Raw genomic sequence first — 12,714 nt, 5'->3', positions numbered from 1 at the left:
AGTTGTGTCAATCATGAACAAGTGATTAACCTTACTGACTGGAGTACCATTAGTTGTATCAATCATGAACAAGTGATTAACCTTACTCACAATAGTACCATAAGTTGTAAATCACTTGTTCATGATTGACAATAAACCTTACTGACAAGAGTACATTAGTTGTATCAATCATGAACAAGTGATCAATAAACCTTAACACATAACAGGAACCTTACTGACAAGAGTACCATTAGTTGTATCAATCATGAACAAGTGATCAATAAACCTTACTGACAAGAGTACATTAGTTGTATCAATCATGAACAAGTGATCAATAAACCTTAACACATAACAGGAACCTTACTGACAAGAGTACATTAGTTGTGTCAATTATTAACAATGTTAAGGTTTATTGATCTCTATAACAGGAACCTTACTGACAAGACTAACATTAGTTGTATCAATCATGAACAAATGATTAACAAACCTTAACACATAACAGGAACCTTACTGACAAGACTAAAAAGTTAGTCTTGTCAGTAAGGTTCTTGTAATGTGTTAAGGTTTATTGATCACTTGTTCATGATTGACACAACTAATGTTAGTTTTGTCAGTAAAGTTCCTGTTATGTGTTAAGGTTTGTTAATCATTTGTTCATGATTGATACAACTAATGGTACTCTTGTCAGTAAGGTTCCTGTTATGTGGTAAGGTTTATTAATCATTTGTTTATGATTGATACAACTAATGTTAGTATTGTCAGTAAGGTTCCTGTTATGTGTTAAGGTTTATTAGTCACTTGTTCATGATTGATACAACTTATGGTACAGTTGTGTCAATCATGAACAAATGGTTAACAAACCTTTAACACATAACAGGAACCTTACTGACAAGACAAACATTAGTTGTATCAATCATGAACAAATGCTTAACAAACCTTTAACACATAACAGGAACCTTACTGACAAGACTAACATTAGTTGTATCAATCATGAACAAATGGTTAACATTGAAAGAACAATAAATTCTTATGCTGCAAACATGAACTTAAGGTAGCATAGTCCCTTTAAATATAAAAAAAAATATCACAATTTATTTTGATTTAATTTTCAGTAGTTTTCCTTCGTTCAGACTTATTTTTCACGTCCCATCAAAGCCTGGACCCATTTTCAGGGGCATTCAGTCATGTTTGCAGAAGTTATCAGGGACATAAGACATATATCTTGTATTTTTTTATTCTTACAATATGTAATTTAGCCACAGTGATAATGTTGCACAACATGTGCCAGAATATGTCTTTATACCTATTTCAATATATTTTCATGCAGAAAGCATAGTATGAAGACGTTTTTTCTAATTAAAATGCCAAAATCTAGATACCACTATGTAAAGGGTATGTGATACATTAAACTGGACAGACTGTTTTTGTAAACAAACCAAAAATTACTTACTCAAAAAGTCCATCATCAGTTCTTTCCTGCACCTGTGACTAAAATCATGATAGTAAGATTTTAAACTCAATCAAATTTGTTTAACTTTTGATCAATCATACTTAATGTTTTTACAAAATCAAAAATGGACATGATAATCAAGGCTTACTAAAACTCCAAAAATTAAACTGAGGGTATAGTTTTCAGACTGATAAGTTAAGAACAAAAAGGTATTGGACATATATAATAGATAAATTAAACTACATTCTCATTCATTTTGTCCAAAATAATATGACTGTAGAAAGATATCAAAAGCACATCACAATAATTTTTTTACATGAAATGAAATGCTTGTTTTTTTAACTTTAAAATACATTATACACAAATACATTTATTTTAGGATGTAAAAACCATGGTTTGAAATTTGATTAAGGACCACCTTTTAGGAACTATAGTTACCACTCTTAAGAAGAGCTTATGAGTTAATTTCTTTACCATCAGTCTAGAAATTGTTAGTTTAAACATGCTTACTATTCTTTGTTTGAAACAACAAGTTTCATCTCATTCATTTATAATATATGTTAATTAACTGGTTTCCAAAAGCCAAACTGGATAATAAAATTAAAGATCGAATGTTAACATTTTTCTTACATTGAAAATGTATTTCGAATAGGTACTTACCTCCTCTATAAGTGCACCAGTCTATATACCCAATCAATTTTGCAAGTGCATATCATGTAACCACCCTCCACCAATACTATTGCACCACCTATATTGGCATAGCTAGCTCCCTTTGCTATTCCCACTCAATCTTCAATTTTGAGAATTGGCTGACTCCAAAAGAAGAACAACAACAGTGGAGAGGAAGGGTGGGAAGTGGGTGAGAACAGGTAAATACCTATTGAAAATACATTTTCAGCGTAAGAAAAATATTAACTCTGATATAGTTTTACTTCTTCTCACAGAAAGCTAGAATCCCACATTACAAAGGTGGAGGGGCCGATGTAGGTGCACAAAATTGAAAACAAGCAGAACGCAACTGCCCAGACTGAACAGGTGTGCTCTGTGATGAAAACGAAGCACACTTATGGTGTACAGCACTTCTTCTAGAACAGGTATGCTCTTTACCCTGGACATAGGAAAGGAATCTGATACAGGTGGAAAAAAGAATGTGCACAAGTGTAATTTGTTGTGAGAGGTATAATCCATAGCAAAAGATAAACAGAATTAGCTATGTACATTCACAACTTCAACAGGACAGACAAGGTTCCATAACTTGTCCTCAGCATTAGGAGGTGGGGGAAGAAAAAAAAATTGTAATGTCAAGACAGTGACTAGGGTATGTGTACCGTGTTATACATATCCATCAACCCCAACTGTAAGTAAGTGTCATACATCATGCAACTGGAACTACTAAGAGGAAGCAAGCTTTTGGCCAAAACTATCATAGGAGCAATAATTACAACAAACCAAACCTGGGATTACGGGGTTGTGGCATTGCCTCAACTCAACCGTAAGACAGGGTAATATCCATAACCAGTATTATGAACAAATTAATAACCCACTCAACTGTAAATGAAGGGAAGAGACATCCTGAATCTGGAATTACGAGGAGAACATGGAATATTCTCTCAACCATAGGAACAGTGTACATACATCCTATTGTTAGTATTATGAGGCAGATGAAGTCTCCCAAGCTCAACTGTAAGAATTAATGAGAAGAGAGGTCTCTAATGCACACAACTGTAGGAACAGGGTGGTTTAATCCTAAACCTGGTATTACGAGGAGGATCCCACGTAGGCTGGACCTGCTCCAACTAACATCTGTCCACCTGGAAAAAACATCCAGAAGAAACTAGAGGAGGGGAAACCAGCTTGGCCCTCCTCTCACTGGGTGAATAATTATAAGTAGGTATGATAAAGTAAGTTCTAAACTCATTCAGGAGGAAGCCTCCATGGTCCAGCAACTGGGAACTGGTAAGGACTCCCGTGCTCCACTAGAAGAAGAAAAAAAAGGGGGTGGGTAAATGTGGTGGAGATCCCAGGGGAACATTACACTGGAGAAAGTGCAATGGGTGTCTGCAATTCCCTATTTTGAAAAGCAGACTGACCCAGATTTATTCAATCCATGAATCAACAGGGATGGGCAGAAATCCCCATCTGCTTTACTCGTGAAGTCCATGAGTGACAGTACACCACTGAGTTGAAAGTTATTTATATCTAAAAACATATATATACCACTGGTTATGCCACTAGTGGTCTTGCAGAAAGCAGAAACCTCTCATTTCTACAGTGAGCATTATAGTGGAATCAGTAAATAGTGCAGGTTTTAGGCAAAACATACCTGACCAGCCAACACCATCACAGAGTAGGATCTGATCATCAGTGGTTAAAACTAGGGTTGCTAAAAATAAAAACAGAAGTGCTAAGACTTACCCCAATCAAAGGTGAACAGACATGTGTAGAATCGCTACAGAAGGGAGATGGTATATACCAGAGGAATCTACAGCTAGATCATGCAGATAATGAGTGACAAAGGTATTGGGAGTAGTCCAGCTTCCAGCCTGGATGATTTCCTCCAATGGACTGCAAAGACGAGAAGGGAAAGATATGGTGATATGATGAAGATGATGGGAAGAAACATTGTAGAAATGGATGCATAGGTCCAAATAAGCCAATCAACGAGTTGACGAACCCAACCAGTTAACTTCATAAGGCACAGCTCATGGGAAACGGAAAGGTTCCAGGGAATAAAAGTTGAGAACTTGCACCCCCTAAAGGAGGCAGGACATGCTATATAAAAACTGTATGAAGTAAACCAGATAAAGAAGCCAATCAGGATCATAATGGAAGTACCAGTGGGAGATGGAAGTTAAAGAAGTGGATGTGAAAGCAAAACAACCTTCACAGGCAGCATAGTTTAAGGGAGGAAGGACTGGTTGGGATATAGTATGACATAAGAGGAATGGTAGAGTAAGAAAGGAACATTAAAGGTAGAAATATCTGATCAACAATGTCCACAAGTAAGTAGGAGAAGGAAATAAGTCTTGAGGGAGAGAAGGTACAGGGAACATGAAGACAAGACAACACTGAGATCCCAATCAGGTAAATCATGGAATGTGGAGGATACATGACTTGAAAAGAGCAGAAAAAGGAGAGAAATGACAGGGGAAATCAAAACCAGACAAAACATGAAGAAAAGGAACATGTCTGACAAGACCATCTGATAGCTAGAGACGGTCAAAGTGGACAAGACTTTGTCAAAGAACCAGGTGAAGAAAAGGAAAAGATGAGGAATGGTAGGAAGGTAGGAAACCATGTCAGACAGACCAAAGGTAAAAGGTATACCATCTCCGGTGGTAAATGGATATGGTAAAAAGGCTAATGGATCAGAAAAGGAAAGATGCAACATATGAAGTCAATCCCTGGGTTGAGACATTGGACCTGACAAAAGTCATGTATGAAGACAGAGTATGGAGACACCTGGATGAACACTGTCTGACTGAGATCGACAGAGGTAAGGGTAGATGAGGTTGTACAAGGAAAGGTCGGAGCAGTGGGAATGATGCTTGTGCTGGCCAAGATGGAGCCACCAGTAGAACAAGACCCAGAGTGGCTTTGAATAAGGATAGAACTCTGGAGAGGAGTCAGATAGGAGGGTAAACATATATGTGAAGACCCTTCCAATCTTGAAAGAATGTGACCACCCCCAGAATTAGTGGGTGAGGAATGGGAGACCAAAGGGAAGAAAAGTTGGCATTCCAGTGGGTGGTGAAGGCATATATAAGGTGTACCCAGCTGAGAACACACCCACCTAAAGACATGTGAAGGACCATTCCATGAGGAGAATCTTGTTGGAAGGAGATAAATGATCTATCTCTAGATTCAGGTAGCCAGGAAAAAGGCAAGCCAAGACCACAATGTCGTGTTTGTAGGCCCAGAAAGGAGATCCAGGTTCCGAAAACACAGAGATCTGGAATTGGTACAGAAGAAGAAATCACCAGCTGAACATATGAATCTAACTCCCTGTGAAATAAGGCCTGTACCTCATCTGCAGGTAAAGTCGAACCCCTTTCATAAGAAATCGTACCAGTAGCGTTATCGACGGGAACGGGAATTTCTGTAGTCAATACATTGATCACAAATTCATATCAAGATCACTTATAATTCCGTAACAAGAAATAAATTCAAAAAACAAAATTGTTGAAACAAGTGAATTCAAACACAGTAAAATAAAACTGTTGAAAAAAAAAATTGAAATGGCAAAGATGCATGTTCATAAGCAGTAGCCACATGCAAAAAAAACACTTCTAAACAATGTTCTGCCAGTTGAAAATGTGAGGTTTGAGTAGGAATAGCAGAGGGAGTTAGTTGCACCAATATAGGTGGCACAATACTATTGGTGAAGAGTAGTCATGTGATACATACATCTTCAGAAATAGTGAGAAATTGATGGGGTATACAGACTGGTGTGCTGATAGCAAAAATGTTTTTAGCAATGCTTAGAGGGCAGAAAAATATCAAGATAGCTGTGTGTGAAAGGAGGTAAGACCATACTGGAAAAACAATGATGAGGATTATGATATTACTGGAGAACAAACCTGGTTTGTAAAGATCACATACCTCTGGATTTTCATTAAGCCAATCATCAATTCCTCCTGAAGATGTTCGTATGTAGATTTGTAAGTCATGACCTCCAATGATTCGGGGTAGCATCCTATTTCCTGCATGTTCAACTTTTTTAAATTTCTTAAAGTTCTTCACTGGCCTTTTAGGATCATCAGGATGATCTGTGGGAATCCAGCATGGCCTACTTCTTACGTGATGAACCAATGATAGATATTCAGTTTGAAGCACTTTGCAAGGAAGTAACTCATCAAAATTGTTGTAGTTATCTTCTCTTTTAATATGAGGAACCTGAGAAAAAAATCAAAGGTGGAAGCAAGCAACTGTTTAAGAACAACAGTGAACATTAAATAGCTAAATGACAGTGATACACATATTTTGGTCAGTTGAGTATTTTGTACACAGTACTTGGTCTGTGGCAAATTTTGGTACAAGAAATAACACATTACGGCACAATGTACAGTTTGAAATCCTCACCATCTCTATCAGTCTATAGTGTGGTATATTAAAAATCAAGTATTTCCACACAATCAATCCCGAGTCAAACTTATTGTTGTAGTGCCTTGCTAACAAATACTAGTACACAGATGGTGGAGTATTTGTCCGTGTTCAATACTAAGCTGAGGAAATAATAATAAAAAGAGATTGGAACAGAAAATATGGCACCCAAATTCAAACTAGTGGTCATTCAATCCTGAGACAAGGATGATCCCTATTTGTGAGAGAGGAACGTTATGATTATATGAATTATTAAAAAGGGCCATATTAGCAATTGCTAGAGGGTTAATCCTTTATCTCAGTTCATAGAGCACTTTAATTAACCCTAATGAAACTAGTGGATAAAATTCATTTAAATTTAAATGAAAGGTCATATAAGTATGTAGTTTTTGAAAAATATTTAATTTAGATTTTTTCTAAAGCAATGTTTTTCCCATGCCTTTTTTCTTTTCTATGTTGCCTATCCAACATGTAAAGTAATTTTCATTTTAAGATTAAAAATACTTTAATGCATCAGAAAATTTTCAAATTTCACATGCAAAATCCTTATAATGTCCAGATAGTTATCAAATGTTTCTTAAGAAGACATTTATATTTTATCTGTTATTTTGACTAACGAATATGTGTACAAGTTCGGTTGATTTGATTGTTCTCATAACCACCATAAAAAATTAGCAAATAAATATAAATTATGCCTTTTTTATTTTAGAATGACTACAGATTACAACACAAAAACATAGAAAGTTCATATTTTATATTCTAGCTTGTCAATATCAGTAATTTGAGTTCCTAATTGATACAAAACTACAGAATTTGTATTTTGACATCACAAACATCTAATATGAACCAGTGCTGCATTCAACAAACCACGTCACACAAAAATTTATGTTTAGGTGTGTTTTTTTTTAATATTTACTTTTAAATTAAGAAATTAAATAATGTATAGTACTAAAACTTGAATTATAATCTACAGTTTGATACCAAACTTAATGACATAAATTCATAAAACAGTACTTCAATAAACTTTTGAATGCGAGTCAACAAATGCAATGACATGGCCTTTGACCCGTGAGGATAGGGTTAATGGTAAACGACAGGTCCCACATTGATATTCTTCTTAAGAAAGACAAACAAATAGCATGATGACTTTTCACTAATTACAGCTTGCACAAATATTACAAAAAATTATTGGTTATGAAACATTATAATCTAATTAACAATCCACTCTGATGAATCCCCATTCTGAAACTCCTGAATTTAAGCAAATGAATTACTCTCCCATGCTACATAACCCAACTTCCATACTATGAAACTTGGAGAATTTTAACATGCTATATAAACTTTGATAAGAGCTGAGGAAAAAAATATTCTTAAGTCTCTGGTCGTTAGTTAATTTCCCGTATAATTTCTTTCCAATGAAACTTTAGCGACACAAGTCCTTTCTTAAATAAAACTAGTTTATTCTTTCTCAATACAACTTTGAAATTTACTTAATTTCCACAGTCACGCTATAACAAACGCTATAATTCACAACGAACGAATCACATGCTCGACTCAATTGTCAGTCTCTATGTCTGTCTGCAGTTCAATTACATTGTTGCTGTCAGTTCTTGGCAGTCTTATATACAAGAACACCGCATATCTAGTAAACACTCGAGGCTTCACGAAGGGACACGAACGTTCTAGAAGCTCATGACGTGTTACCAGCGTCACATGACTTCTGCTGTTTTAACAATATCTAAAAAACAAACACTACTGTTGTGAAAAAGTTTACATTTTTATAGGTGGACTGAATTGGAAATTCAAATGTCTTTCACTGCACACATATATTCAGGCAAGATAAGTTGTAAGTCATAAGTGAACACTTAATATATTGTATAGATTATCAGAACACCACACATTGTAATGATTATTGGAATTATATATATTGTAGTGATTATTGGAACTTTACATATAGTAATGACTATTGGAATTTTATATACGGTAGTGATTATTGGAACTTTACATACTGTAGTGATTATTGGAACTTTACATAGTGTAATGATTATTGGAATTTTACATAGTGTAATGATTATTGGAACTTTACATATAGTAATGATTATTGGAATTTTACATATAGTAATGATTATTGAAACTTTACATATAGTAATGATTATTGAAACTTTACATATAGTAATGATTATTGGAACTTTACATATAATAATGATTATTGGAACTTTACATATAGTAATGATTATTGTAACTTTACATATAGTAATGATTATTGGAACTTTACATATAATAATGATTATTGGAACTTTACATATAGTGATGATTATTGGAACTTTACATATAGTGATGATTATTGGAACTTTACATATAGTGATGATCATTGGAACTTTACATATAGTAATGATTATTGGAACTTTACACACAGTAATGATTATTGGAACTTTACACACAGTAATGATCATTGGAACTTTACATATAGTAATGATTATTGGAACTTTACACACAGTAATGATTATTGGAACTTTACATATAGTGATGATTATTGGAACTTTACATATAGTGATGATCATTGGAACTTTACATATAGTGATGATCATTGGAACTTTACATATAGTGATGATTATTGGAACTTTACATATAGTGATGATTATTGGAACTTTACACACAGTAATGATTATTGGAACTTTACATATAGTGATGATTATTGGAACTAAAATACTATAATAAAAAGGTTTTTATGTCATGTTGTTTAGCAACAAAAGTATAACCTAAAATTGTTGTTAGTTTATGTACTGAAAGTATAAAATGAAATGTACAGACAACAAAACTGGAAAAATATTTGTTGATTTCTTAATTTAGTCTCCGTTAAAGAGATTTGTTTTTTATTAAAAACGTCGTGATATAAAACAACTTAATTCAGAAATGATATAAGTTTAAAATTGAAAATATTTTTATTTTGATGATAAATTTTATAAACTTGGCATTAGATTAAGTGATCCCACACTAAGTCTTTACTTTAAGATTTCACAGCCCCCTTGCACCCCCATCATTAAAATTGTAATGGGCAGACAGTAACTGAACTATGCTCTTTGGATAAATACATTTTGGCTTTTATGACTCCTCCTATTTTGAGAAATTAAGCATGATGTGATGTGACACACACTGGATTTTATACAAGTTACATTTATTACAGGTACAACATTGATTTTACGGCACCCTTGGTTCCAGAGCCTTGCCGGATTATCCATTTTGACAGACCATCAGAGTTCTACCTTGCCTGGCATCGATATGGACTTGTGCTTATGCTTGACACCACCACTGTCACTTGGACCTTGCTTAGAAGCCATAACTAGGGTTAAATGTAAGCAAAATAAGCTAAGAGTCACACAAAACCAAGAGATCACCACCACCAACTACTGCATATGCAAACAATTAACTCTTTTGGGATGAAGGCATATGATGCCATCTTTAAATTCTCTCTCTGTTGACATAAATAAAAAATTTAATTAAACAACTTTCTTTAAATATTTTTTCAGAAAAATTTTTATTTGCAATTACGTTATATTTTGAATTTTCATACACTATTATCAACATTCTGTGTTGTAAAAAATTGAAAAAAAATCAAAACTAAATATTTGTATCTTGTTAAACTACATTTCCTTGGCAACATTAATGAAAAAATTCAAACAATTTGATCAACTAGTTTAATATTTATAAGAAGATGTTTACGAGAGTGACGTATATATATTTAAAATGTAAGTAGCCCATTTCAAAAGAGCACGCACCACACGCAATGCCATCTGTGGCCGCCAAGTGAACTAGTCTGGGGGTTGCAGGAATTTCAAGTGCACTCTCTTGATTTTGTCCAGATTAAATGAGGTGCCGGACCATCAGTTGCCGGAAAATCAGTGGTGTACTGTAATGTGATTTCTGTTTACTGTTACACATGCTAATATTTATCATATTTATTACTGTGACCTTTGTTTACCATTATACTGTTAGTGTGACTTCTGTACAGTGTTTTATCTATTAGTAAGACTTGTTTATCATCTTATCTGTAACTTGACTTGTTTACTTTAAGACTGTAATATGTTAGTAATTTCTGAAACACAGGCACAGACTGTGGTTGGAAATACAATCATGTGATAAATTACATTTTTGGTGCCCACAATTTGTTCATATCGAGCTACATCATTATTTAAATAAAGTTAACCCTCAATTCAGTTTTAATAACTTTTGAGATATTGAAGTCATTTTTAAACTTTACCTGATTTGATGTAACAGTTGTTAGAAACCCATGGGGGATTTCACCTGTAAAGCTTAGTAAATTCTGGGGGATTTACCTGATTTGATGTTACAGTTGTTAGAAACCCATGGGGGATTTCATCTGTAAAGCTTAGTAAATTCTGGGGGATTTACCTGATTTGATGTAACAGTTGTTAGAAACCCATGGGGGATTTCACCTGTAAAGCTTAGTAAATTCTGGGGGATTTACCTGATTTGATGTAACAGTTGTTAGAAACCCATGGGGGATTTCACCTGTAAAGCTTAGTAAATTCTGGGGGATTTACCTGATTTGATGTTACAGTTGTTAGAAACCCGTGGGGGATTTCACCTGTAAAGCTTAGTAAATTCTCCTGATCCTTTTCCATTGATACTCCTTTGTCATGAACCTGAGGAACAAATAAGGATAACTTTGATGTTTGTTTAGATCAGTTTATCAGATTCAGTACCAAGTGTAATTTTTCTATAAAATAATATGTGTACAATCTGATGAAAGCTCAAAACATCATTCTTCCTTAAATAAAAAATATATAAAAACTTGGCAGTTGTTTAACCTATTATTTCATTTTGATATATTTGTCATCTATGTGGTTTCAACTATTTGTTTCTTTTAATTTTTCTTTACATCAGTCTCAACAGACTAATACTATATTTTCTTAAAATCAATCTAAATGAAACAATCTTAAAGGACAAACCATAAAAATTTTTCAAGCTATAACAGCAAGGTTTCTTTCAAGGAAATTTCACGTGAACCTCCTTTCAATAAGTAACACATTAATTCTGCATTAAAGAATTTTGTTTCTTATTCACCACAAAGCTACAAAATGGTCTATCTCTGTTGTGTTTAACTCTGTTTTTATCATCATAAGCCTTTAATTACTAACCAAATGTTCTTTAGGGAAACGATCTTAATTACTAACCAAATGTTCTATAGGGAAATGATCTTAATTACTAACCAAATGTTCTATAGGGAAATGATCTTAATTACTAACCAAATGTTCTATAGGGAAAGACAGAAACTGAATGTTACATTGATCAGGGAAAAGCTCACATAGTCATGTTTTCTTTTGAGTTTAAAAATTTATTGAAACGAATTACAGTTAATTCAATAAGCAAGCTGCATTATAGCTGTTCTCTCAAGGTTGATAGGGATTATATATTTTCTTTAATAAGTGTTCCAGTGGCTCAGTAATAAGTTGGGGAAAGAGGACTCAATATGAAAAAAACTGGCGTGTAATGTTTTTATGTAGAATACAACTACCCTGACAGAAAGTTAAAACTAGTCCCTTTTTTAAAAGAATGGGTGTATTCTGAAATCTTTAGTTAAGAACAACTATGAAATCAAAAATGTATATAAAAATTATACTATTTTTAGATGGAACAATTTAAAATTACAGATAATAATAATATTGAATCACATCTTCTGGCTGCTTTTTCAAGCCTAATTTCTAAGGTCAGTATTTCCAATTAGATGATACTGCCAGGCTGAGAAACAGTTTAATTAGTGTACAAAGACTATTTGACAAGTTTTCTCAAGAGCAAAACAAGTTAAAATGAAAATTTAGGAACAGGAATGTAAATAATAATAATAATCCATGAGCTAAAACAAGATAAAAGTGATAATTCAGTAAAATTATATACAAGAGAATAGCGGGTCAGTAGGATTGAATGTCAGGCTTAGATCAATATGTAGGTATGAGCAAATAAGATGGTTGGATTTGTGGGATAATTTTAATGGGAAAGTTAATCCTTTTTGAGTGGATGGTTTACAGTTAAACATGGCATGTTAGAAAGGGCTATTAACTCAGCTGTAGTGGTAGATTTAAACTAGGGCTAGACCAGTGGTCGGCAACCTTTTTTGATCGCGGGTCAATTATTTTTTTGAAAAATTTAGCATTGTGTTGGGT

At 33.8% G+C, this 12,714-nt stretch overlaps 1 protein-coding gene across 1 annotated transcript in view; it reads right to left on the bottom strand.

Moving 5' to 3' along the window:
* Positions 1-1,425: 1,425 nt before the first annotated feature.
* LOC106473149 (nibrin-like) overlaps positions 1,426-12,714 on the bottom strand; it is a 58,907-nt gene continuing 47,618 nt past the window's right edge. Inside the window, exons 15-17 of the mRNA XM_013933830.2 lie at positions 11,095-11,196; positions 6,032-6,325; positions 1,426-1,467 (exon numbers count right to left, since the gene is read on the bottom strand). Of these exons, the coding sequence (XP_013789284.1) occupies positions 1,426-1,467; positions 6,032-6,325; positions 11,095-11,196 (438 nt within the window). The remainder of the gene's footprint in view (positions 1,468-6,031; positions 6,326-11,094; positions 11,197-12,714) is intronic.

The sequence above is a fragment of the Limulus polyphemus genome, unplaced genomic scaffold (assembly GCF_000517525.1).
Source record: "Limulus polyphemus unplaced genomic scaffold, Limulus_polyphemus-2.1.2 Scaffold5930, whole genome shotgun sequence".
Classification (NCBI taxonomy): domain Eukaryota; kingdom Metazoa; phylum Arthropoda; class Merostomata; order Xiphosura; family Limulidae; genus Limulus; species Limulus polyphemus.
This window is presented reverse-complemented; position numbering and strand designations above follow the sequence as displayed.